This window comes from Strigops habroptila, chromosome 11, assembly GCF_004027225.2.
Source record: "Strigops habroptila isolate Jane chromosome 11, bStrHab1.2.pri, whole genome shotgun sequence".
NCBI classification, from domain to species: Eukaryota; Metazoa; Chordata; class Aves; order Psittaciformes; family Psittacidae; genus Strigops; species Strigops habroptila.
Window position 1 is genome coordinate 27,710,377 of NC_046360.1, and position 27,926 is coordinate 27,738,302.

The 27,926-nt window shown below is 42.0% G+C and overlaps 1 protein-coding gene across 2 annotated transcripts in view; it reads left to right on the forward strand.

The window, feature by feature from the left end:
* SUMF1 (sulfatase modifying factor 1) overlaps positions 1–27,803 on the forward strand; it is a 37,862-nt gene extending 10,059 nt beyond the window's left edge. The window contains exons 4-10 of one of the 2 annotated variants that reach the window (XR_003993694.1): positions 9,651–9,733; positions 11,958–12,080; positions 12,701–12,815; positions 13,719–13,832; positions 24,230–24,289; positions 26,240–26,487; positions 27,053–27,135. Coding sequence is in view for 1 of the 2 variants with exons in the window: in XM_030501152.1 (XP_030357012.1) it covers positions 9,651–9,733; positions 11,958–12,080; positions 12,701–12,815; positions 13,719–13,832; positions 24,230–24,289; positions 27,053–27,163 (606 nt within the window). In the remaining variant the exon portion in view is untranslated. Of the gene's footprint in view, positions 1–9,650; positions 9,734–11,957; positions 12,081–12,700; positions 12,816–13,718; positions 13,833–24,229; positions 24,290–26,239; positions 26,488–27,052 lie in introns of both variants that reach the window. The other variant, XM_030501152.1, reaches the window with a different exon arrangement.
* The last annotated feature ends 123 nt before the right edge of the window (positions 27,804–27,926 follow it).

Sequence of the window (27,926 nt, forward strand, 5' to 3'; positions counted from 1 at the left end):
TTCAGAGAGAGGTTATAAATGTTGAGAGTGCTGTGCGGGCCTTAGTTATTTTGAGGGTCTTTGGGGTTTGTGACAGTACAATTTGTACACGAGAACAAGCACACATCTTTCAGCTGCAGGGAAGGGAAGCATCAGCCGTGGGGATCTGGTGTTAGAACATAATGTAGTCAGATGCTTCTCAGACCCAATTCCGTGTAGGCCATGCTTATCCTGGCTAATTGAAATAATAAAATGCATTAGCAGCTTTCTATAGATCATGATTTCAAGAAACAAGTTTCTGTCAACAACTTGCAAGAAACTTCTTATTGCAGAAGCATCTGAACTATGGGGCAGGGACTTTAAGGGTTCTGCAAAAGCAAATTCTTCCTGGGGATCTTCAAGCTTGAACTAAACAATAGAAGATAAAAGCTGCTTGTTACATTGCCCAAAATGGCTAAGTTCTACCAAAAAAAAAAAAAAATCAATTCCTTTAAGAAAAGCGAGCACATTTTTAAACCTTGGCCACTGCAGGGTAACTGTTCAACTGTAAGCAGAAAACATGTACATTGCATGAAGTTGGTTTGCATCAGCAGACTGTAATGATCAGCCATAGAGAAGATGAAGGCTTTTTTCCTCAATGTATACCTTAGTCAACTAATACTTTAGCTTGTGGTATGAGCCTTCTTGAATCATAGCTATCACCAGGAAAAGCAGAAATAAGATACAGCCTTTGGTGTGTTGCTGGTACTAAAAATCTTTCCACCAAATTGATAAGAGAAAGGACTGTATTTTTACGTTGCCTTAGTGGCTCAGATATGTTTTGATAAGGCTTTTCTCCAGTTGAAGTACAGGGGTGCTAAATGCAAATGTGATTATATAGGAAGATCAACAGGAATGTGTATTTTAGAAGTAGTATTTCATACACAGTGAAAGAATTGGGGAAAGGTGGAAATGAAGATATTGAACTAAGTGGTGTATTACAGTTCCTATAAATAATGTGGTGCTTCTTTCTGTTGGGGAAAGAAGCTCTGGAGGTTTTGCTCTATTTGCCCAATTTGGCTTCTCCAGTTCTTAAACCAGACAAATTTATCATAGGCCTTCAAAGGAGCAGACAGCTAATTGGAACAGAGGTGGGGCTGGTGAAAGCTAATGCAGGAGCAAACCAGCTTAGCACGTACAATAATTGTTGGAGCTTTGGGTGTGCGTTTCCTGGAGGTGAGGTAGTCTCCTAGATAGCCACTGCTAAAGGAATGTAGGTTGGACCTAACCCTCTGGAAGGGAAGCAGTAAAAAGGGGTGTAGCAGCCAATAACTGAATTGTTCTAGATTTCTGGGAACTCGAGTTTTAGTTTTGGCCTCTAGGTCTGCAGTGGTAGCATGGCAGAGAGCGAAAAGTTAGCTCTGTGACAGATGAGGGTGCTACTGATGGAATTGGTGAGGACTTTTGCAAATAAAAAAGGATTTTCTAGGGTGAGGGTGGAAGGTCCTTTGAAACCAAAACATTTTGTGTGGGCTTAACAAGTTTTGATAGCTTCACATATTAAAAGCAGTTCTCAGACTTGCAGGTTAAAGGCAAGTTCTAATTACTGCATTTATTACAGCTATTGAGTTGTGGCCTTTCTTGGATATTTGGCCTTTGGTTTAGATGTCATAGATAAAACACAGCCTAGAATTGCCAATAGCTTGGCACTTGGAGATGATTTTTTTCTTTCCTTCTCTTTCAAGAGAATTTGGGGAAATGGAAAAAGCTCAAACAGTAGAGATTTTTGTTATTTTATGATGAAACTGTTTTCCTGCTCTTTATTCTCCCTGAGTTAAGAGGTAAGTAGAGCGGGGGGAAATGCATGCTCAGTGCTGCTATTCCATGGCATTCTAAAATGCCACTGATATGGGATTTTAATGTATCCTGGAGCAAAAAGCACGCAGATTGTGTCTGTGAAATGAGAAGGTACTGAGACATACTTGCCAGTGACGGGATTCGAGAGCTCTTGCACATAATGGCAGGAGTTTCACTTGCTGTGCAGCTACCATGAAAAAGGTAAACAGGATAGCACTTACCAAGACTGGAGTACAGCATCAGTCAGATTTGCTCACTGGACGGTAGTGGGAACATTTTTTACTCTTGGCTTGTGGAAGATAGCAAAATTAATTTTTGCTTCTAGGCCAGATAAATTCTGCAATGAAGAGACTGAGAGCATACAAATCTGTGTACTTCAGTTGTCTTCAGGGGTGTTGCATTTTTGGTCTGGGAATGTAAGGAAATTGATTCACTGACTGACCTGAGCAAATACTATTAAGGAGTTCTGGTCAGTCTAGAACTATTGGATGCTACTTTCATCCCTGTTTGTATAGAAACCTCTACAGTGGTCTTGAGCTGTGCAATTTGCCGATTTATATCAGTCTCTCTACCCTGTAACTTGAAGGGCATATTCCCATTCTAAAACCAATGAAAACATTATGCATTTCAAATAAACAACGAAACAGCAATGTTTGCAGGTAGGATAGCAGTGCTAGTGTTTGCAGAGGTTACTATGGAGGGTGTACCTTCTGGCAGCATGTAGTAATAACTTGCTTATCTGTGGCTTGGGGTGGCAGGTAGGTTATTGTATAGTTTGTCTGATACTGTTAAAATGTCAATGTACATAAGATGCATAAGCAGAAGTTGATAAATACACTTCCTGCTACTTTAAGGGTAAATTTAATCTATACCACACTTGGCTTTTGCTATTTCAGATGCTTTTTAGAGAGGAAACGGAAATCAAAGGAAGAGATGGGTGAGCCTGTTTCGTGCAGACCCCAGCGTTTCAGATATGGCCTGTAAGGAGCTGGGAAGATGGAGCTATTGAACTGCTAATCTCTGTCTTGTGCTGTACTCCCACTATTGGCATAACGAATGATGTGCATGAGGCATCTGTCACTGGGAATTACCTGTAATACTAGTCTATATTTATCAGTATAAACTACAGCTTTAAAGCAGGGCATTGCTTGTGCCTCAGGCTGTAGATATATCTGTGCATGCCTCATTTTCTTAAACCTTATATTCATGTGGTTATTGGAAAAAATTACTAGCTTGAGTGTAGTTGGCTGAAAAATAGACTTCCAGAGATGGAACTCACCAGGAATATTAGTTCCTCAAAAGAATCTTCCAAAACTTGCACTTAATGAATCTTACTGGAATATATTTGGTTATTTTTCTTGGAGGTTTGTCATGGCTGTGAAGTATTACACTGTTTGAATGAGGTTCAATGGCATTTCCTTATGCGAAAGGAAAAGGTCCTTTGTAAAAGTGAAGTACTAGTTTCTAATTAAGTCTGAAATCTTTTCCCTAACTGATGACTTCGAATATATTTATTCTATGAAGCTGCTGCCTCTCCTTTTTGCAGTACTGCAATTTCAAACTACTTTAAGATATTGGGACTTAAGGCAAACAGTATCAACATTAAACAAAATCCCTTATTGCTTTCATTTCTGAGCTAATGAGGGAAACTAGAAACCTTAGAAAAAAAGAATAAAAACGGAGTCTTCTGTAATCGGAGCTACTGGGGAGCTGGGGCTTTTAATTGATATAATAAAAAGCGTGGGACTTGAAGTAGCATCACAGAAGTGGCAACATCAAGTATTAGTTATCTTCTGTAAAAAAATACTCAACCGTCTACTTCTAAGCTGTTTCAGTGTCCTTGATTACTGCTGAGGTGGAGAATTCAATAATCGTGTTTCGGGTTAGTTTATGTGCATAATTACGGAGGGTTTGTTCTCTGCAGAATGTCTTCAAGTACAGATATGAATTATAGCTGCATATGTAGATGATGTCTCCCTTACACAGCTGCTACGACAACCTTGATAGCTGGCTAGGAGAGATCTAGTCTTTGTCTTGAGCCTCGAAGCGGTATTCACTTCCACACTATTTACATTGCAGTGTCTCCCTGCCTCAGTTACAGCTGTTTCAACTTAAACACAAGCCCGTTGCTATAGAGATGATGATCTGCATAGAAATAGGTCACGTTCGGGCCATTTTCAGTGCACTGATATAAAGGAGAAGCAGAACTGCAGACGGGCGAAGTGAACGGAGCATGCATCTGCTGGAGGGATTTTCCTTGCATTTGGAAAAAGGCTTTAAAATCGAGTAGGACCACTACGTGGCTCTGGCTTGTTTCAAACTGCCCCTCGCGGTGTGATGCTCTGAATCTGCAAAGCTGAATCAGAGTTTGGGGCTAAGCTTTGTGTCTGCCCTCCGCTGGTTTCCCTCTCTGACCCAGAGCAGGACTCCACGGACGCAGTGACAGCAGCCAGCCAAAGTGCTGGATGGGAAAGCGTCGGCTCAAAGCTGGGCTGTGCTAGTGCAGCAGCTGCTGCTTCTGGTGTTTGGGATGGCTGGATCACGATCCCAGGGCTAGATTGATCTGTTTGTACCCATAGTCCACGTCCACAGGCAGGCGGAGGTTGACAGGAGTGGGCTCCCGTGCTGCGGAGGGAAGGAGATGCTGTTGTGAGACATGCCTGGGAGCCACATGCGGAAGGTGGGAGAGAGCTCTTTGCCCTGAATCTCAGTGAGGGAAGGACTTTCTTGCAGTTTGTTGGGAAGGCACAAAGCTACTTAGAAAAATAGGTGTAAAGTTACTTGTGACCAGGACCCCTCCTAATGTGATTTCTTTGTGGTTTCTGAGGGGAAAATGACAGCCGCTCAGCTGTGGCACAGTCATCATTTTTATTTCTTAAACTCCCTGCCCTACTAGAAGTGTTCTATTTTCTGTCTGCCTCTTCATTAGTTTGTTAATCATCTGTTGAGGGTTTAGGATATGGCTTAGAGGAGGAAAAATTGACAGAGATTTATGTGGATCTGCCTTACATGACTATGAAATAAAACCTCATCCAAAAATTGTATTCTTTACTGAATAACTATTTTTTTCTCACATGCTACCAGTGCCGGCAGTGAGTGTGCCCAGACCACTGCCTGTATTGCCCAGAGATAATGCTTCGTAACTTCCCTGCTTCCAGCTGATGTACATGTGGCTTTTGCAGCCAAGAGATGCTTTTGCCAATTAAACATGCACAGTGCTTAATGCAACCTGATTCAAACAAGTGGTCACCTATTAAATCAGCTTCTGAAACTGATGTATGTTTCTTTAAGAACCCACCACTTAGTAAATGAATCTTGAAGCTTTTTCCAGACTGCTTTGCGCTTGGAAAATCTCTTTTCAGACAGTTGATTCCTAAATTGCTAAAGTTCTTACTCTGCAATAACTTCTGCTTCTTCCAGATGTTTATCTTGACCTAGTGTATACAAGCCTTATTATAGTAAAATAGCATTAGAATGATCTAGTACATAAAAAACCCCCATGTTTAGTGCTACATATCTGGACAACAGCATGAATTTTTCTCATCATCTTACGGGCCTGACTTAAGATCTACAGCTTTGTTATTTCAAGTGACTTGCAGTGTGCTAGAAATGGAATTAGAGCCAGATTTAGCTGCTCACTTGAGTTTAGTTTGGTAATTTTCTAATACATAAATGTGATTTGAATTTGAAATTTGGAGCTAAAGTATTTTTGTTTTTTCCTAACATGCCATGTTAGGTGCAAGACTAATACAGATGTTTTCATGGTTCTTGGCTGGGGTTTTAGATGTGTTTTTAAGGGTATTTTGCTATCGCTTTTGCTGTACGAGGAATGGAGTAATGCTGATAATGCACCTGACTTTCTTGATGTTCCTCCCTTTCATTTGTTCTATGTATGTTTAGTAAAGAGTTTTCTTTAAGATAATTGTAAAGTAGTCTAAAAATCTTGAAATCACAAGTTAATGGAGCAATTAAAGTTAGAATTTCCTAAGCTACTTTGAAAAGAAAATTGAATACTTTGAATTTTATGCAATCTGATAGTGGGAGTATAGGCTTTAGTTCTGCAAATTGCTTCATTTGAGCGGAAAACTTGTAGGTTGGAATTAACTGTTAGTGTATCTGCCCAGTATTATCATACAGCGTTCTCTTTTTCTTAAAGTGCTACAAGTCTGTGTTAAGCAGAACAGTGAGTCCTTAAAGTTTAATCCTGGAGCAGAGAGCTGGATAATCCAAATTTTCAGCTGGATCAGACCAAAATGAGCTTCTTTGCCTCTGAAATGTGCTTTGCTCCTAGAACTGCATTTCCTGTGTATGGAGGCAGTTGTGTAACATTAGCAGGGCAGTTATGTTTAACCAGTTCTGTTTCAAGTGTGAGCCTATGTGTGAAGAGTTAATCAAAATGAAGGAGATGCTGTCCTCTAATTCAGTATCTCTTCAAGATCTATTCAGCAGCATATGCTGCTATTTTTGCAAAATGAATCTGTTGCCAGTCTACAGAACACATGTTTTGGAGTGAAGCATGAGAACACTAAGCATTATGAAAGTAACTAAGCTCATTAATGGCAAGGGAGGGCTTTGCTGTATTAATTGTGATGTTGTAATATCTCTGCCTAATTAGTTCTACTCCTAATTAGATTTAGAGCAATTAAAAGGTTTAAAGCCTTCTGAGAAGTTGTTTGAAAGGACTGTGAATTTCAGGTAGATAACTTTCTCTTTTGGAGGGAGCATCTTGGTGCCTGCTTGCTGCTGTCAGTGGCTGACTTAGATAAGTTTCCAATTAATTATTGAAGGCTGTACGTAGTCTATCATAGTTATCCTTGTCCTAGTACTGTATGTGTAACTTCTCTGAAGATCTGGGTGTTCTGCAAGCACTGGCAGCCATTTGGTGTTCAGTTCAGCAGAGCCAGAAACAGAAGACATGCACACGTAGTGCTCTCATGCGGAGAGACTATATTTTTCTCAGTTTAAAATAAACCATTCTGATTGAAAGCATCTGCTTTTTCTTTTGCATAACAAAAGTGTTTTCCAAAATTAAAGCCTTCTAAAGCGTAAATCTGTGCAGTCTCCTGCAGAGATTTTCTTTTTATCCAAAACCCAGCAGTTTAATTTACAAAAATGTGTTGTGCTTGGAAACTCTTGGGATGAAATCTTACTTTGGATCTTTCAGATTCATGGAGAACCTTTAGCAAATGGTACCACGGCTCTCTTATTTTTCCTTAAATAACTGTAATATTCTAACTTCGGATTTCTGTCCCATCTTGAATATAGATTAAGGGTTAAAGCTCAAAATAGACAAGGAATTAGTTAAATGGGACTAGTTTTAAACCTAATGACTGTGGTATATGTTTAGCAGGTTGGTCATTCTGAAGCTTTAGTGCCATGAGAGTTGAGCAGAGTATCTCTCTGCATGAAGATTCCATCTTTGGGTTTGAATCCTCAGTAGCAGAGCTGTACTTTCTAGTAAGAGATCAAATACTTCAAATGCTTTTTTGAGAAGGGTAGGGGCTCTGCTTGTGCTGAGAATTTCATTGGCTTTGTTAGATACTGAGCCAGGATTATGTGGTTGGTGTTGTCCATTGGTGGTTGCTGTGCTGGGGAGATCAGAAAGCAGGATCTTCAAGAAATGTCATTACTTGAGTAGTATTTCTGGAGGGTCCCATGTAGGTGGAGAGTGCATGGACAGAACATCGAAACCAGCAAGCTGCTGAGAGCATCTTTCTTTATTTCTTTTGTACTTAACACTGCTGTCTTCACTCTCTTTGGAAGAGAGAGTGTCAAAGACCTATGGATGTGGATGGCTTCCCAGCCTGGACCAGAGCCCTCCAGCATGTTCAGGGATTCCAGTGCTCTTGCCCAGAGCTCATAAAGAGCTGTGGGGTCCCAGCTGAGCTTAAGCCAGCAACCCTACAGCTTTAGTCCAGGATTGCTATTGACCTTTTAGGTAAGATACCCATATGTATGCTGTAGGCAAAATCTGTGTGTGATGATGGGAGAATTGTGAAAAGCTGTCAGGGGAGCTGTTACAGCATGGACTGGTCAGATGCTTTAAAAATAATGTCTCTGTGTATTAGCAGCACTTTTTTTCTTAGGCACTTCAGTTTATATTCCTACTGAAACATTCAAATGAAGGATCGGATGTGTTTGGACCAGATTTTTTTCTTAACAATTTATGTTTGTCGTAGATAATTTTCTCTCTCTTGGACATTTAGTTACATGTTAAATGCTCTTCACTGCTGGAGGATGCAGCTTCCTCCTAGAAGATGCTGTTAGATTCGTTTGACTGGACTGGTGCTCTGTCTCCTGAGTACCAGCTTTTAATGACTCTTACTTTTAACTTCCCTGTGGAGAATTTGGTGAGTTAAAGGATAACGCTTTTGGCACAATTCCTGCCTCTGTGTATAACACTTTACAAAGTTGGTTTAGCAGCGTGGTGAAGAGAAATAAATATTCTACGATTCCCTTTGCCATCTCTTGAGTGGGGAAAGATGAGGGGCAGTAGAGTGGGCAGAAGCTGCTGAAGGTTGTTCTGTAGGTCCCTGTTAGAGTAGCATCTGGATCTCCTAGGTGTAGGGCTAACCAGCTGGTAGGTTGTTGAACTCTTAAAACACTGGAGGCTTATTTACTTTGATTTTTGTCCATTATGGAAATTATCTGTATAATAGGAGTATTTTGGAAGCAAGGACTCAAGCTGCTGGAATAAACCTGCTATTGATGCTTAACATAAGTGTTCTTTTTTGCCTCAACTTTCTGAAAGAACCTGTTATCGTGAAGATAAGTATTTCTAAGTGAATGTGAATCAGAACAGAATAGTTAAATATGCTGCACACTGACCTCCTCAGCTTTGAAGTAAGCTTAATAGAAGCAATCCTGAATGACTGTATTCCAGGAATAATTCCTTGGCATTGCAGAGCTGAATTTGAGTCTTTTGGTTAGAGGTAAGTACTTGATGTTTGCATTGAGTATTTTGTCTACTTAATGTTGCTCAGCAAACCAACTGGAAAAAAAAAGGCAATTTCACTTAACTTCAGTGGCTCTTCTGTCTCCACCTTCTGGAAGCTGATAGCAAATAATTTAAAATCAGCTTATTGAGTTAATGAACTGGAAAGCAAATGTGTTGCAAGATGTGTGCTTTGACCGTAGTTAAAAGACATCATCAGGGTTTTGTTTTAGTTATTCCAAAACGCAGAGTCTAGGGAGCAAATAATAGGGAAGAAAATTCTCTCTAAGCCCAAACGATCCCTTTTTTTTCATCATCTCTGCATAATGTGTCAGACTGGAGGCAGGCAGGAGGTTAGCTGGTTTCACTGTACCATGGGCATACTGTTGTGAAAGAATAAATAGAACGGTAACATTCCAGCCGACCTCTTCCAACCACCACCCTCTGAGTGTTCTTGGCACATGTTTTCAGAGGTCAAGAACTGAGAATTTCTGAGAGGACAGTGTGCTCCACCGCAGGTAGTAGCTGAAGGCTGTGCCTTCAAAGAGAATAAACTGTGCCTTTTGTCACACCTGCAGGTGACTAAAATGTGGAAGGGAAGAGACAGCCAGAGGGCAGCACTTGGGTAAAATACACTCGGGATTTGATCTTCGTCTCACTTGTTTTTTGGGTGGTGTTTTTTTCCTGCTGTTCCATACCTTGTGGCATTCCCTCGGAATGTGGATCAAATGATCATCTTGTTTTATCAGAGATGATTTGGAACATAATAGGTCAGTTGGCTGCAGGCAGAGCCATGAGCTGTAAGTGAAAGCTTTGTAGCCTGTTGTCACATGGTGGTATTTCAGAATAGCCTTTAGCTGGGAATTAAAGTCTTTTCTGCCTTGTTTTTGTCTGGTTTTAGGTTGCAGCTGCTCCTTGGTGGTTGCCTGTGAAGGGAGCCAACTGGAAGCACCCAGAGGGTCCTGATTCTAGTATCTCCAACAGGTAAGTTTGTAAGTGGCCATTCAGTTCAATACACAGTGCTTGTAAATATACCTGTAAACTTACTCCAGGAATGGGAGTGCAAGAAGGGGGATTTAAGTAGTTGCCCATTTGCTGCTGCTTCTGTGACTGTTTTCCCATGTTCTAGTGTGTTGCATGTGATACTCAGTGGTCATATGGTCGATGATGTAGTTGTATTTCAAAAAGTCCACACTTTCCACCCAGGGGAAAAGAGACCATACTGAAATGTGCTTCAGTGTGTTTTCTATTCATGTTTCTGTATCAGCAGTGAAACAGGGTGTGTCTTTAGAAGGTCAGGAACTTTAGAGCGTTTGGTGCAAATCTGGTTTTGGAGAGGAAGGCTAAATACTAGATGCATGCAAACTTTAGGAGTCCGTGTAGTATGTCCTCCATTTGGGATATGGAGGCCTATCTTTGGCAGCAGAAGACTGGAAAGCTTTGTGCTTTTTACTGTATGCTTTGTGGGGTGATTATTGTGGAAAATCAGTTCTGTCTTTATCTAGAAGTCGTAAGTAATTTGTAAAACTGTACTTTTTCTTAACAGCCTGTACACAGTGCTGTGCTTTGCTAGCATGAACTCTGCAACTTGCTGACCCATGTCTTTATGCAGTCTCTTTCCATTTGGAAGTGGAATGGATTTTACACCTAGAAAATCAAGAGGTTTCATTATTCTCAGGTGCTTTTTATGGATGCTGCAGAGCTAGCTCTGGGTTGCATGTGTCAAAAGCTGTTGTTCCATTAAGTATGTTACTCTGTGCTTACCCAGATGTGACCGTCTTCATTTGGGACCTCTTATATTGCAACTCTTGCTCTCGCTAGGCAGGTGTCAGTGAGGTTGGCACTAGCTGCCTTATCAACTAGATAAAGTTCCAAAACTGCTGTTTGAAATGAAGTCAGACTCTAGCCTAGATCTAGTAGATGGTGGCATGCTTTTGAGTCCTCTAAGGACAGGGCTATGTTAGTGTAACATCATCTGGTGGCTGAACTGCTTAGTAACAAGTCCATTGTCTGTTCTCCAAGGGCAATGAAAGAATTATCTGAGGCAAAAATAGAGATAATATCAGGAGGCACTGTTAGGTGGAGACAGAAATTTAGGTCACAGTCAGCAGATAAGAGTTGGAAACCTGCCATGTAAATCTGGTCTTGTAGAAGCATGGTGCAAACCTAGCATGGTACAACTGCTCGTGCGCTTGCTATGTGGAAGTAGCCTAAAGGACCAGTAGGCATATGTTGGCTTGTTAAACAAGCAGGAAAGACAAGGTAATGGGAAGTCCTCTATGTCTGTCTTCTGGACCTGTACCCTCAGCTTTTCAAGTATCTTGGTCTAATAGAGGCTTGGATCCTTCTGACAAGAGTGACTTGGCATTTTTTCTCTCTTTTTCCGGAAAAAGAGATCAGGATTGTAAGGGCAATCCTGGATCCAAACCGAAGGAAAGATGGGAGCTTTTGTGTAACCCATGCACTGCTTCAAACACACAAAGAAAAATACTTCCATGTTAAATTTCTGCAGTTCACTGTTTCCTGGGTCGGGTGCTGCTAAAGGTGGTGTAGCTGAGAGTAAGGACTCTTTCTCATCTCACCTCTCTCTCAAAAGCCCCACAACTGACAGCAAAGAAAGAACTTGCAGCAAAGAGAATAGTGCACAGGGAAGTGAAGAGCTTTCACCATTACATTGCAACGTAAATTTCCTTATTGAGAATCCTGGCTTCTTGTTAAGGTATTGTTAAACTGGCCTGGCAAGGAGTAGCAAGATGCAGGCTTGTGCTACTTGGAGCCTCTGAGCACGTGGGTTTCCACAGAAGCCAGTGTATTGATAGTTCTTTGCTGGCTTCTGGGTGCAGCAAGTTCTGAGGTGAGACCATGAGAAAGCACAAGCTGCAAATGTCAACTGTAGAGAGCTGTATGTAAAAGCATGATGAGACAAACAGAAGTTAATCTCTTTCTCTTCCTTGTTTTTCTCTGGTGGCTGCATTTCCCTTCCAGCATCTTGATGTCTTTCTTTAAATAGCTTTTCTGTAAAAGTAATCTAATACCTTGTCCAGTTGTAACTGAGCTGTGAACTTCCTCCCTGGGCTGACAGTGAGCCTCACTGGCTCACAGTCCTTTGTGGCCATCTCTAAACCGGTTTCATAAGGTGTTTGTGCTGGATAGCTGTGAGATTGCCTAGTTCTGCTGATGATCTTATCCTGTTTGTTTTGCTCCCTAGAATGGATCATCCAGTTATTCATGTTTCCTGGAATGATGCTGTGGCATTCTGCACATGGGCAGGGAAGCGGTTACCAACTGAGGCTGAATGGGAATACAGCTGTCGAGGGGGCCTTGAAAATAGGTACCTGTCACAAACGTGTCGCTGATAAATGTTTAAAACTGGTATTTACTAGATAAGGAAGAGTTGTGTGGGTTTTTATTACCCTGAATGTCTTTTTCTTGTGTAGTATGCACATCTGTGGTAAATATAACACACTTGCCCTGAACAGATTCCTTTTGGTAAGTGAATTTCCCTAAATACCTAAGTGGTATATTGTAATCTGAACTCTGTAGTGGGAGGAGAATGCAGAGAGCCCAAGAGAGTAGGAGATGTGACAGAAGGCCGAAGACACAGGACTGTTGCTGTTGCAGGACATGAAAGGAATAGTGAGGAAGCTTAGTGCCAAGGCCAAATGAGTCACAAAAGAGCTTAAGAAGTAAATAACTACATCACTGCAAAGCAGCTCTAGAGCCACAGGACCCCCCTTTTACCTAACTGTGGGCTTGGGGAGATGGGGAGACAGGAAGACAAGGTGAATAACAGGCTTATGTCTTCTCCTTCCTGTGTCCCGGACTGCATACTGCACAGGGCAGCACTGCCTTTTCCTCCTTTGTGTATGAATTGTCATTGTAGAACCCTTTTTATTTTATTTAAAGAAAAAAGAGTGTGTGACAACTGTTCTGCTGTATGTCTTTTAATAGACTTTTCCCATGGGGCAACAAGCTTCAGCCAAAAGGTCAACATTATGCTAATATCTGGCAGGGAGCGTTCCCAACTAATAACACTGCAGAAGATGGATACAAAGGAACTGCTCCTGTAAGTGTGTTTCAGTGAATTAATCATATGGAAATGAAGTTAGTCTTCCTAAAATTAAGGTCTGTGTTCAACACTATGAACTAAGGCTGTTTCCTATTACTGTGCTCTTTCACCAGTGTATTTCACTGCAGGCTTGAGTATTACCAAGGGACGCTTTTTAAAAACTAATTGAAAAGTAAAGATTACTTTCATTTCAACTTTTAGTTCCTCTCAAACTGACCTCTTTTCCCCCATTCCAGACAGTTTATAGTCAGAAACAAATACTTTCTGCTTGCACTTTTGGCCTGGCAATTCTTTGAACTCTCATTTTTGGGGTAGTTGTTCCCAAGGCACAAAAAGTCATCAATAAAAAATTAAACTTCCTGTTTTGGAAAGGTTGAGTCTGTCTGGTATGGCAAACAATGGAGTGGGATTTTAAAGGCAATCAAGGATGTGAATTAAGTATTAAATGGTAGTTAAAGTAAGTCCAAAATCTTCATCAGTAGTCTGCATATGCATGAGCTGACAGCCACCCTTGCTTTTTGTTCATTGGAAGGGGAATCTGGAAGTTGTAAGCATGGGCATGGAGGTCAGATCAGTAAGGCTATGTTCAGATCTGTGTCTGCTGGTCAAACAGTGCCTCTATTTAGAGGCAATGAGAAAATGCTGTGTGCCATAGTGGAAGTGTGGTGCTGAGAACACGGAGGGTGATAATGATTCATTGTTTCGTTCTGTTTTATTTAAACAGACTATGTAAAAATGTTACAGTTCTGCACTACTAATTTGGTGTCTGCTTTTGAGGTATGAAGGCGGAAGCTCCTATTAAAGACAAATGCACCTTCAGCAGACTGGTGGTCAGGGTTAAAAACTGCATTTCATGTTGAGTGGTTACAGAACTGGCCCTCTGTTCCCTGTCTCATGTAGGTCACTGCGTTTCCTCCCAATGGATATGGCTTGTACAACATTGTAGGAAATGCCTGGGAATGGACATCTGACTGGTGGGCTATTCGTCATTCAACAGATGAAGTTCACAACCCTGTAAGTGTTTTACTGGCATCACATGAAGTCCAGAATTCCCTCTTGCTGCTCTGACCTGGTCGTTGTTTGAAAACCTACTGCTCTTTGCTCCTCTCTGCTGTGTCTGTGGCGGGATGGGCTGTGTTCTGGTGAGTTAGGAAGTATCACAGCACAAGTCAAACACTGGAACTGTAGTGTTGTAGGGCGATTTTATTTACTTTTTGTTGGACAGAACAGGCATCCAGAACTGGTCAGCAGTTGAGTGCTTCCAAACTGGCATCATATTACATACATCAGGAATTTGCCAATGCAGTGGAATTACTGCCCCCAAAAAAGGAAGGGTTTTTGTTTTTAAGTTGCTACAAGCTGTACTACTCTCCCCCCCAGACACTTAACAACCCATCGTGCGTTATCTTTATGTCTTCTACTAGCTCCTTTAAAACTCAACATGTCATAAAGCTGAAGTTTAGGGGAGAAGTAGCTTACCAGGCTTTGAGAGGTTAATCTTTGGTTTTCTTTGTGGCAGGCAGGCAAAGAGGTCCTGCAGGGTAAGCCTTGTGTGTGGGTCTTCTCATGCTGTATCTCTCAGCAGATTCAAGTTCTAGCATTACATCTTCTCTCTCATTTATTCAGGATGAGTAAATCTGAGAAATGCACTGCTCTGCTCTTGTTTTGTTCAGGCACAGTTATCTGCAATGAGAAGGCCAGTTAAACCTCACGGGGCAGGAGCTCTGTGCTGCAGGATTTGCTTATCCCCACGCTGTGGTCTCTCATGATATGTGTAGCCTTTCTTTGCTGTGCGGCACATAACTTGGAGGCCTTTCTGGGGAGTCAGCAATTGGAAGTAGCTTGAGGAACTTGCTAAGCCTTTGTTGCTGTTTTTTGCGTAGCAGAGGTTGATATTCTGCTGTTCTTCCCAGAGGATGTGTCTAGCAAGAGAAGTCAGACTCCCCTTTGGGCCTGGATTGCTCTAGATCTGTACCAGCAGTTCCCTCCATTGATGGAGCATCTGGAGACCTCCTAACCCATACCAACCACACTGGCCAGTTTCAAGATGGTCATATCCCAGTAAGATACCACAGGTCTTTCTAGTGGCTTCAGCTCTGTGTCAGACAGTGCACTACCTGCGTTGTCCTGAGTGACCGAAGTGCTCGGCACGGTAGCTTTTTTGTTGTTTGATTTTTAAAACAGGGTAGACTATTCTCTAACTTATGTTGTTAGGCAATCTGAGTGGTCTAGCAATGGCTAAAGAACCTCCTTTTCCTTGGGGACCTTGGCTGTGTTCTGTCTCCATCTGCTACCTTTTTCACACATTGCACAATAGATATGATGGGATTTGAGTATTTCACAGCAGTCAGAATTCTCTGCCAGTTTCTGTGATTCTGCAATAATGGAAAGCTGTATTGCAGGAATTGTCTCGTGAATGTATAACCCCTCCTATCTTTTCCCAACATTGACTCACTGCTTGCGTACACACACAGCTGAAATTTAGATAGAACTTACACTCAGCATTCAAACTAATTCTTCAGATTTTTTTCCCTGTTTGCATACTGATTGATTAGGAGAGAAACATCTGCTGACTTGCAGTTCTGTTTCCATTCTGGTGTAGTTTTTAAATGCAATTAAGGATAATTTTTTTCTGTACCTTATCAGTTGAAACAAGGACAGTTTAAGAACAGCATTTCTGAAGATGAAGTCATGAGTAGCTACCGGAATGTAAATTTAAGTGGAAGTGAAGAACAATAAAACTAGCAAACTTCCCACATCAGGGTAGGGCACTGGTTTGGTTGCAGCCTTGTAGGTTGGGTATGAAGAGGAGAGTGGGCAAGGCTGAGCTCTCCATTCCAGACTGTGTGGTCACCATGGTTTGTACCAGGGCAGCTTCTGATTTACCGCCCTTGATACTGAAGCTTCACTTCAGTGCCTGGAGCCAAAGCACTGCTGTGCTGTGTAGCCGGAGAGGAGGGGAAGGAGCCTGTGTCCATCCACACCTCTGCAGGGACAAAGAGCATTGCTCGCCCTGGAAGGGAACACTGTTTTGGCTCTTGGTACCGTATTGCAGCTGTCCCTGTTCTTGTTCATCTGTTTTGCAGTTTGACAGCTACTTCAGTCAGATCTGGCTGCTTGTTTGTACAGTGACCTCTCGGGGCAGGGAAAGTGCACAGCTCCATATGAGTCTTCTTCCCTAGCAAGAAGTGACAACGCTGGGAAACAAAACTAAGAGTAACTAGGCCAAGTCTGGAGAATAAAACCACTTCTGATGCTGTGAACTTGAAGGTCACAGATCTGGGTTCTGTTGCATCTAGATACGTTCTAGTTTTTCTGTTTGTTTGTTGTCTGTGGGTTACCATAAGGTAATGTACATTACTTATTTAAACAGATAGATCTTAAAGGCTCTGTATCATCACTGGCAAAGGCTTAAGGTTGGGTTTTTTTCCCGCAAGATGACTGGCTTTTGTAGGCGAAAGGCATGAAACGACTAATTTACATGGAAGTTACTGTGTTCATAACAGAAAGAACCTCCAGGAGTCTCCATCCAAACTGTAGCTTTCAGCTAATCCATGCCCTGCCATGGGTGCTAGTAAACTCCATCTTATTTTGTTTTAAAAAGAAAATAGATTTCTCTGCCTGTGTCAGCTTTTCCAACTTGTCCAAGTTGCACAAAACCCAGCTAGATAGAATTGTGCATCTTGCTGAAGCACAGCTACTGCGGTATGATGCTTGGAGGGGGGAAAATATAAATGGTTTGGGTTGGAAGGGATCTTAAAGCTCATCCAGCTCCAACCCCCTGCCACGGGCAGGGACACCTTCCACTAGAGCAGGTTGCTCCAAGCCCCTGTGTCCAACCTGGCCTTGAACACTGCCAGGGATGGGGCAGCCTGTGCTGGTGCCTCACCACTCTCACAGTAAGAGTGCTGCAGTGGTGCCCCTTCATTAGAGTGACTTATTCGAATGAAACACTTTTGTGTTTATGATTTCAATGCAGCAGTGCTTGGGTGTTGAATTAAGGTGACGGTGTGAATTTTACTTTCTTTTAAGTGGCTCTGAGTTTCCTTTAAATTCAGCACAAACCGTTTGCAGACACTTCAGAAAGTATTTAAAAATTAGGTGTTAACAATGATGCTTTTAGGTTTTGGGGTTTTTTGCAGAAGGAAACTAATTGTCAGAGTCTAGTGTCTGAGGCAGAGCACTTCAAAGTGAATTCCAAAGGGTTTTTCTGATTAAATGGGTAAGGAAACTGAATCTCACAATGTGAAAAGGTGTCCCAAAATAGCCAGGCTGCAGAATCTTCTGAGACATTAGAAATGATTAGCACCACATCTATCAGAGCCAATCTCTTCAGTCTCTCCAGAGTACAAGTCGGTGTAACCTATATATAGGATGTGTTCTTTCTGCCTAAAAGACGAGGAATTCTTCTAGAGGGTCAGAGCTTACTGAAAGTTTTTTAACATATTTAGCATATTTTAACATATTTAACGTCTGTGTTGGCGAGTTTTGGGGCACGCTGTGGGTTAGTTACAAGGAATGGATGGGAGCTTGTATTTGATCGTTTTGCTTTAGCAAATAATTACCAAGAGCAAAAATAAACCGAGACACCTGAAAGTGCTTTGTCAGTTGTTTGCTACTTTTTAAGGTATCGCATTTAAATTCCATTCTAACAACGGAACAGTGTTTTTCCTCTTCTTTGCCAGGACCTGTGCAGGTGAGCTGTGGAGCCGAAAAAACAAACTTGAAAGATTTCTATGCAGCTCGAGAAGTATCTGGAGTGCAGAGCTTGGTCCTGTGTCCTTGCAGTTACAATCTCTAAAGTATAAGGAGCATGGGACACTGTCAGCAATAGCGAGGTTTAGAAATGCAGCCAAAACTTCCAAGTTAGTGGCATTGGAAGGCGTCATGACTTTAAGAGCAGAGCATTAATAGAACTGGAGACTTGCTTGTACAGACCTTTCTTAAGAATTTAATTAGACGCTTCTACAACCAAAAGTCTCTTCAACTATTCCAGTCCAGACACTTATTTGTATAGTTGCAATGGCTTGTTCAAAACAGAAGGAGCAAGTGGTTTGTGTTTTGCATTCTACTTCTCGTCAGATTTGTGTAGTGAGCTGCAAATGTCTCTCTTCATTTTTGGCTTGAGCAAATGAAAGTCTCCCTGTTTTAGGAGCACACAGGATCAGTGGAGGTTATTGTACTGTCCTGAGTGACTATTTGTGAAAGCAAATAAACAATATTGTATTTGGTGGGGTTTTAAGTAACAACTTGTGTATGAGCTTACTTGTCATCTGGAACATGGTGAATGTCCCCTTGATTTTATGTGGGATCATGGGCTTGTTACTCTCCCAGGAAAAAAATGGGAAGCATCTAAGCCAGTGGCATGGACTTAGTCCAGTCGAAATCTCATACCAGGAATCCAGAACAGAAACCAGAATAAGCCCAATCTATAAAACAGCTCTCTGCGGAGAACTTTTTTACACTAGGATATAACTTCTGAATTTTCTGCATTTCAAGAGGAATAGTGTCTCTCACTTGTGACCTGCTCTTCTATTCCCCTCACCTCTCAGCATAGTTCTTGTCTATATGCTGTGTCCACTGACTGCTTTCTAAGCAGAACTTTGTCGTGTGTTGAGATTTCAGGTGCCAGACTGTACCTGCCGTGGCTGTTCTCCAGCACACATTGTGTTCTGGGGCTCCTTTCTGAAGAGGTTATTTTGGGTGACTGCTAGGAGATCGAGGAGCTAGCAATCTTGCTGCTGCTCTCAGGAATTATTTTGCTTGCACTTGGAGACATCTTGGAGTTGCACTGAATGGGGCTACATAGCCGTACAGAGACAGTCTTGCAGCATGTCGTAATCATGTAGATGAAGTGTTTTGTATGTGGTCAGACTCAGGTTGGAGGGAATGATAAAATCCACTTGAGAAAATGTAAAACTGATACTTCAGCTCCTCCAGTATTGGCAAGGGGTGAGAAGCCAGAGCACTGCTGCTGTCAGGAGGAAGTGCTTCCGTGCTGATTTATCTCATGAGTGGAAAAAACCCCACAGTTTAAGACAAACTCACAGAAGTGTTTCTTTAGTACATCTTGCAGCTGCTCTGTGGTGCACAAGGGCAGGGCTGGGAAGCGCGAGGGTTGGTTGTTGTTTGGTTTGTGTGTGTTTTTTGTTTGTAAATGATCATTTGGCAGACAGTAGCCAAGTGTGTGTGAAATCAGTCAAACCACAATCCCTTTATGGGGCCATTTTAATCATGGTGACTTCTGGCTCAGATGTTTCTGTATGCGGTGCATAGGTTCTTATGACCAGCAGTTCTCTGTTTGTAAACTGATTTAGCTCAAAACAGAGCGGTTGTGTAGCTGACTGTGCATAGAAAGTAATGACGCAACTTCAGAAAGCATTTGGGTGATGTAATTAAAGAAATACAACTATTTTTTTCACTTAAAGCTAAAAGCTTCCATGATGTATTTTAATAAGAAGCTTTGGTAACTGCATGCACAAGCACTTTTAAGTATGCAGTCAGACTATCGTATGTCTGTTACAACATTATGTTACAAAATAAACTTGCAAGTATACAGTAAATTCTGTTCTTTAAGCCTGGGATCAGAGTCTGGGACAGCCCTGGCTCTTTACGTACAGACAGCAAATGTCCTTCTGCTTCAGTACCAGATGGTGCACTTCTCCAGTTAATGGCATAAAACGATATTGTTGGATGGAATAACATTGTTTTAATCAAATGTGACCTCAATTGCCACGCTCTGATTAGTATTTGTTATGGGTAAGCACAATCAAAACAGGTTTCCCTTACCTGTAAGGAAGATAGGAGCGTGAGCAAATACTAACATTGCAGGCTTTATCTTCTTTAATTATTAGGAATATGTGATATTAAGCTGTAACATTGTCTGGCCAAAGCTAATAATGTTTCTACACTCTTACCAAGTATGTTAAAAGAATGCATTATTCTGGAAAAGCTGTTGAGAAGGGGAGACCTTGGTTTTTTAGGATACCACACCTGGAGCCCATGGAAGGCCCAGTGTCATTTGTGGGGGGTTGGTTGTGATTTTTTTCAGTACTCTTCAAGCAGCAGGCACTGAGACAGGAATGAGTTTCCATTTTTGTCTGTAGATGTAAGGATTGCTAACCTTCTTTGTAAAACAAGAGAAAGTTTAAGCAAGTGATGTAGGTAGGACACAGACCATCTAGAGAAGAGGGCTCTGGTCAGGAGGGCATGTATAGAGCTCTTGTGTGCAGCATCAGAAGCAGGATGTCACTGGTAAGGGACATCTAGATCTTAACACCTTTCAAGAAATTGAAATCTCTTCATCCAGTTTGTCTGTATGGACTTTGCTTCTTCCTTTATCTCAGTCTGGACCTGGGAATGGGGCCTTATTTTGGATAAGAGATGGTCCATGCTACAGCAGACCAAGGAGCTGCAGCACCCTTCTACCTCCCTGGACAACATCATTCAACTTCATGTGCTAAGGAAATAGTCCAGGTGGCTTCTTCCTGCATGTGACATGTATGATGTTTCTCCAGTAAGGCTGGGATGGAGAAGGGAAGATAAAATCAAGATGTCAGGCAGTACAGGGGCAGGACAGCTGCTGGTCCTGAGCTTCACCACGGTGGCTGAGCTGTGAACTCACTGGGAGCTGCAGTACAGGGCTCTGAAGTAAAGCAGTGCAAGCACTGGGGTGCTGGCAGATCATCTGGGGGACTCTGAGCTCTTTGGTCTCCAGCACTAAGCAGGGGTTGTGCACAGGATGCAAAAGCAAACCATTAGAGGAGAAATGCAATGCTCGATTCCAACACCACATTGTCCTCGGAGAGGCACAGCTGTGATACAGAGGTACAAAGCGGTGTCAGTGGTGATGGGGATGCTCATGAGCATGGAATAAGAATGTCTTATTCACTTAGTTTTGGTTGCTTTCAGGTCAGCTCATGTGGCTTTGCTGGGGACCTGAGGGATGTGGTGCCTTTTATGGAGAAGCTGAGATACATATTGAATGAAAGAATAATCACTGCCTGCTATGTTCAACATTATGGTTCTAATTTTAACTCCACGATAGCCTTCAAGTGAGAAAAGTTTTTGTCAGCTGCATTTTTAACACTAAGGAGTAGAACTGAATTCACTGTGCCCTGCCTTTGAGGAGCTGTGGTTCCTTCCTAACCTCCCTTGAATTAATGAGTGCAGTCATGAGCTGAGAAGGGTATCAGTCTAGCTGGTCTCTTGCAAAGTTACTTGTGCATCTGATTTTGTACATATGTAAGTAGCTGGATCCAACTGTGGTGAAATCTGGTTATCCCAAATCCCTTCTATCTTTTCCTTTGCTAAGCTGCAGAGCAAGCCAGGGAAACAGCAACCGCAAGAGAATGCAGCCCATAGACAGTTGTCAAACAGGCAGTGATGTTTCTCCAGCTAGTGTCTAGTGATTGCTGCTTTTCAGAGAACTTTGCCAGTTGTTTTATGATAAACTCTTTGCCTTCAGAGATTTTAAAAAATTATCTATCAAAGAGGATAATGTTTTGTAACAGAACAGATTATTGGAGAACACTGTATCAGATTTTTGCAGGTTATAAAGTGTTTAAGTGCTGTAATCTTGCTTCAGAGCCTGGGGGGGTGTGTGTATGTGTGTCACTTTAACTTGGTTTTTGTTACCAAATAACCTTTGATGCTCAATTTTTGCCTGGTAGAAGATACTTGTAGTTAATAAAAAGAGCTTATGCAATTACCATGGTCTTTAGTTGACATGCTGCTTCAGTATATCCCTTTATAATTGCTGAAACATACAATAGTTTTACAGCTGGACAATAAACCTAATCCCAAATGAGCATGCTCCTCTTCATTTAGAAAAGTTACTTTGGAGCTAATAGCAAGGATTGCTGCTCAGTATTTGCAGTATGGTTTTTAATGGGAAATCCTGATCAACAGCTCCATTGTTCTCTGTTTTGTCTTGTTCTCATGCAACTTTTTTTAGGCCAGTTTTTTTCTGGCTGGCTCTACGCTGCCTTCCCTTAAAATGAGATTAACAGGCTGTTAGAGCTGATTGTGCTTCTGGTGGCTTATCTTAGAGTGGGGATCTCTGCATCTAAATGCAAGTTTTGTGATGACAATTTCCAGAGGCCTTGGGAAAGGAGTAAGCCTGTCTTGTGGAGGAGCATCCTGGCTTGGAAACAAGCAGACACTGCCTCTGGGTGTGGTTTTCCCTGAGTATTTGCAGGCTATTAAATGCAGTAGTAGGCCAAATAAATGTGAAGCTGCTGAGGTTCCACTATGGTAAGCTTTCTATATGCAGCCTCGCAAAGCAAACTTGGTGAATGCTGTCAGTAGCTTCTGTAGTACCAGCACCAACTTTGAGGGCTTTCTTACACTCCCCATGACCTATATTCAGTGTTACAAATGCGTGTCTTGTGTAGACTCTTCTAGAACTTCACCTCTGGTAATGCAGGAGCTGGGTGGGAGATGAGTATACCCCTTGGTGCAGAGCAGGATGGGTCAGATTGGTGGACACTGAGAAAAGCTGGAGAGGCATCATCCCCTGTGAAAGATCTTCTCTAGGAGCCTGCTTCTGAAAGAGAAATTATTCCTGGATTCAGAAGATACTACATACAGAAGTGAACTTTTTCTTTGGTGACTGCTTTTATATGGGTCAAGGCCTTGTTCTTCTGCAGAAAGCACAGCACCCTTCAGATACTTCCAGGATACACTGAATCATAGAATATCTCAACTCAGAAGGGACCCATAAAGATCAACTCCAACTCCCTGCTCCTTATAGGACAAGAGGGACAGCATGGCTGGCTGTGGGACAGGAGACACAATAATTGCTAGAATTAGTTTTTCAGTAGTCATCTGGGTTTAACCTATTTGGTACCTTTTTATGGTACTATTTCATATCATTTACATACTCTGTAGCAATTAACTCTTTTTTCTCCTAACTGCTAAAAACTGGGCTGATGACTTTCTTGTAACCTAGATTTATTGATATAGGTAAAGGTGAACATCATGGCTCGTTTTTTCTTCCTGTATTCCACAAATTGTTGTGATAAGGTTTTGTCTAGAAATACAGACTGGATTTATACACTCTACCAACCAGTGAAGTAACTACAGCTTGTACCTTAAGTGAAAATTTCTTTATTGGAGGCTTGTACATGATAAGAAGACATTTTGGTTGTGCACTAGTGTAACATGTACAGAAATAGAAATACATGCAAGTGGGGTTTCCTACAACTGTGAGAGGATTCTTAACGGTAGCACTCACTTCTAGGCTGGGCTTGCCAGTTAACCAATAAAACACAATTTATTTTCTTGATCTTGTTTGCCACTTCCAGAAGACACATGTTCTTGTGGCTGCTTCCTAAAAGCAGTTTCCCAATGTACGTGGAGTGTAGCTTGTTTGGTATCAGCAGTGGAAACACCATGTACAGCAGTAGTCTATAAGCATTAGACGGGCGCAGTGGTGACTTTCACACCTAAAAGGAATGAAGTGGGAGAATTGTTCACCTGCGTCATAAATATGCATCAAAGCTAGCAAAAGAGTGTGTTATCAAGGAAGCCCAGCTATCTCCTTGAACTATTAGGCCGTACTTCGGAGTTAGAATTGAAAAAGAAAAGTGAAATAACCTTATTAAATCAATTCTAGGGCCACTTTCATAAGCACTTCAAACAAATCACATATATTACACTGCAAATGTATGTGCAATTACAGAATTGTTGCTCATAACTGCAGTGCTTTCTGCAGACCTTTTTAGCTGTCATGATCCCACGTAATAACAAATATAGTTCCTAATGACTGAGAGATGATACAGAATGTCTTGCAGCACAGTCACTGACTGGTGCTTCAGACTGGAGTTTGGACCCCAGAGGAGAATAAGCACCAGACATTGGGCATTGCAGCCTCTAATTGCAATGAGCCACCAAGTAGTGTAGCTGCATTTAGAAAAGTGGAAGTTCTCCATGTTCCTTTGGAGGCTCAGGGGTGCCTGTGACTTTGTTTCATAGCAGTGGAACTGATGAGAATCGTGGATTGCACTACGTGTGCAGGCCAGCATGTGAAAACCTCCTCCTCTCTCTTTAGGCAAAGCCTGAAAGTAGAAAACCTACCTGTGTTCAGATCAGCGTGCTCTCACACTTGCCACTGTGCTTTTTACAGCATATTGCCAGGTGCTTTACAGAAACAGGGCACTCTGGGCCAGCGGGCAGCAACTGGAATGTGAAATACATGCAGCAGTGGGAGGGAGCACAATCACTCTCACTGTTTGCAAGCCCTTTACAGCATCATTATTTCAAGCTTTCTGGTTCAGAGAGACACAGCTGACATTTGCTTACCTTGAATATTGATGGCTGCTCCTCCCCATTGTTACAGCTTTCTACCTTTACCGTGTAATTAGCAATTGTTTCTACCTGAATACTTACCTGTGTCCTCTCCTCCACAGAAAGGGCCCTCATCAGGGACTGACAGAGTGAAGAAGGGTGGATCCTATATGTGCCATAAGGTAATGTGGAAAGGCCTGTGGTATTTTCATGTAGAGCCTTCCTCTGGAAGGACTTGACAATAAAATGATCTTCTGACAGTTTCCCAACAGCTTGTTGAGAGGTTCCATGCAATTTAAGGAAGAGCAATACCTAATGTTCCTGAGAACTTCTTTTTTGATAGCTTGAAATTAAACAAGGTGCTTTACCCAGTATGGGGGTTTTTTAGATGTAGAAGTTGAAATTTATGTATGCTTCTAATGCTTGTTTCATTATAGTGCTTAAGTGATACTTGAATGGATGTGACTTTTTGAGAATGACTCAGGATATCAGGTTTGCAGAAGGGAGATGAATGTTTCAGCTTAGTCAGTAGCACCCTTGAAATGGTTTCTGAAAGGTTTGGATACCACCACAATGCAGCAGCCGTTCCTGACATAACTCAGGTTTTAAACTCTGTTCACACAGTGCTGGAAAAAATGCTCATTGTGCATCTCCTTTTTCATTAAAGCTGTCCTGCTCTTCTTCCCTTTCAAAGCCTGCAGCTGGCAAATCCTCCTCATAATTAGATTAAACTTTCTACAGCGAGATCCCATTTTCTACACTGATTTCCTCCTTAGGTGAAATCAATGTCAGATGTTAATTAGCAGTTTTGATTAAATGAACACTGGAATAGACTCTTCAGTGATGAATAATGTGACCCATTTTAAAGGGTTGTGAAGATTCTGCTCTGTCCTAGTCTTTTTTTTTTCCTAGGTGATAAAACTAGGCTGTGTATCATGACAGAACCCCCCACTGAATACTATTAGTACAAGGGCTCTTTATTAGGTGTCTAAAAATCTGTTCCCACTAAGCTATCTGTGCTATTGCTCCTTTCCCTCTCAGAGCTGCCAAAGGCTGAAGTTGCACCTTCTTACATGTATGCTTAGCAGCTACTTTTATGTTCAAAATAGTTCAGCTGGTAAATCCTGTGGTGTCCTGTTGAGGTTTAGGGTGGACCTCTGCAGTGTGAGATAGCAGCATGCACTGTGCTTGTTGAGGACAAGAGCTGCTCTCCGGCTCTGCGCCCATAGGGAAGAGCTGGTGAGGAACTGGTGGGTGAATCTCCTTAGATGGAGATACTGTTAACTCATGGAGATAAGCATCAGCGATGGCGTTCTCTTTATGGCAGAGCTGCTTCAAGTTGTCATCATCCTTCTTCTTGTTGTTGTACAAATTGATCTGTTTGGTAGCTGTGCCCAAACTCCTGAAGGGATCTGGGTTTAAAGGAGAAAAACTACCTTCTCCTCCCTGTTCTCCTCTGCTCCCCCACATCCCCTCAAAAAGGGAGGGGGGAAACCATGTTTGCTTTTTAACTCAGCCATTCCAGAAGTCTGCAGCTGAACCAACCTGAATGGAGGTGGTGGGGTTTTGTGTCCGAGGCCAGGAGCCTGTAGGAGGGTAGGAACAAAACCCCTGAGCTGGGTCTTTTGAAGTAATGGCAAAATGGGGCAGAACTTGGTTTGTACTGGAGTTGCTACATAAACACCCAGTCTGCACTACCCCAGCACTTTTTCAGTGACGTTACCAGTGTGTCTGTCCTTCAATGGCACGATGGGTAACTGTTTCTGGGCACTCAGTCTGACTTAATGCAGCAAACATCTTAAACTGGTTGGTTCTGCAGTTTGGAAACCACAGTTCCTAATGCTGGACAGTTGAGGATCTGCAGCACTGTGAACAGCACATGTTTTTCTTTTTTCAAGGAGTGTAAGTATATAAACGTGCCCTGAGACACGGCCAAATCTGTACAGCCAGGGCACATACAAAACACATTACACACCAGTGTCTGCACCGGTCTGTAAAGCTGTCTGACCTTGCCCTTTTTAGATTCATCTGGCTAACAGCCTGCCTTAAAATAACCTGGACAAAGCACCTTGCAGCAGTCCTTTTCTGAATCTTTAAAGATGACATTTTTGATCTAAATTGGTCTGTCACAGAAATACCGAATCCTACAAGCACAAGACAAGCAACACTGGGAATGAATGCACAGAGGTTATTTCCTACCGACACGCACCAGTGGGATCAAATGCTGTGTGTGATGGGTGTGAGGACAAGTCCTGTGAATAATCTTGTGCTCCTTTCTCACTTCAAGAAATAAAAGGGCAATGGTGGTTCCTCCTTTCATTTCCTGTGAGGCGGCTGCTGGGTGATTGCAGCCCATTGAGGAAGAGAACAGTGCTCAAAGGTATCTACTAGGAATATCTGAAATGCAATTGAATCATTTAATCACTGCCTTAATTTTAAATGTTAAATGTTTTTATAGTCACCAGTCCAGATTATATCTCAGTTATAAATATCCCTAGAATGTTAGCCAGAGAAATACTGGGAAGGAGTTTGCCTCCAGTTACCCCATTCTTGTTGCATCTTTCAGTGAGATATTTTTTGACACATGCCAGTACCTGTCCATTTCCAGTCATTCCTTAGCATGCTGATACACAGATCAGGGCACTGAGATGCGCTCTCCTCTGAAGAGAAGCAGAACAGTTGTTTTATCCATTTCCCAGGGAAGGATTATTATTAGTTGACATGTTATCAGGGACTTTGCCATTCAAACTACCTTTTGTATCAGCTGCAGCTGGCTTCTGTATATAGTGGGATTCCCTTTATTTCTAACACAGTGACTTTGACGTGTATCAGTTCACTGACCTGTTATTTGAAATGGTTTGCTGCATTTATCTAACAAACTCTTCCCTACAGAAGCACAAGCTGTGAATGCTCTGAAGATCACTTGTTCTTCTCTTTCTCTGCAGTCTTATTGCTACAGGTATCGCTGTGCAGCCCGTAGTCAAAACACTCCCGACAGCTCTGCTTCCAACCTGGGATTCCGCTGTGCAGCAGACACCTTGCCGGAGCTACAGTGACTGTCACACCGAGACAGCAAGGGCTGAATTTCACCCAAGGAAGAAGAGATGTGTGGAGCGGCACTTGCTGATGACACTACAACTTCCTGTTGAGGGAAAAAAGTCCAGCACTACTCAACGCTGCTTGAAGAACCTTTATGTATTTATTTTTGGGGAACATGGCCTGGACTTCTATTCTCACCAAACGTTTTCTTGGTGAATTCTATTGGTTTTAGCACAAGGATTCTGAAGGTAACCAGCACAAAACTGAGCAGAAATATGCCAGTTGTGTTTTTAAAGGTTAATTAACAGCTATTTAGAGAAGATCTTTATTCAGTAGTTTTATTTATGCCTAGTTCTGAATTTCTACACTCAAATCCAATAAACAAGGACTTTATAAATTTCTATACAGCTTTAAAGGAAAATTGAAGGCGTGAAGAGGGAGGACTGGCAGACAGAGAGCTGTCCACATGGGCAGTTAGTGCAGCTGTGCTGTTACATTCCTGTTGCAGTGAAAATCAGTCCAGAAATGTGCTTCTTCTGGTGAGATACTTGCTTCTCTTTATAAAGTGCCTTCTGCAACTGAGGGATGGTAATCCTCAGGGTGATGGTGATTAGAAACGTTGTACATATTTGAATAAAATTCATGCATTTATTTATACTGAAGACTTTTACTGATGGAAAAACACTGGCAATTTCCCCTGAATTTCTTGGATGTGCTGTAGGCTTATTTTGGGGACTTGCAAATTGCAAAAATGGCATCATTATAAACTGAAGCTAACAA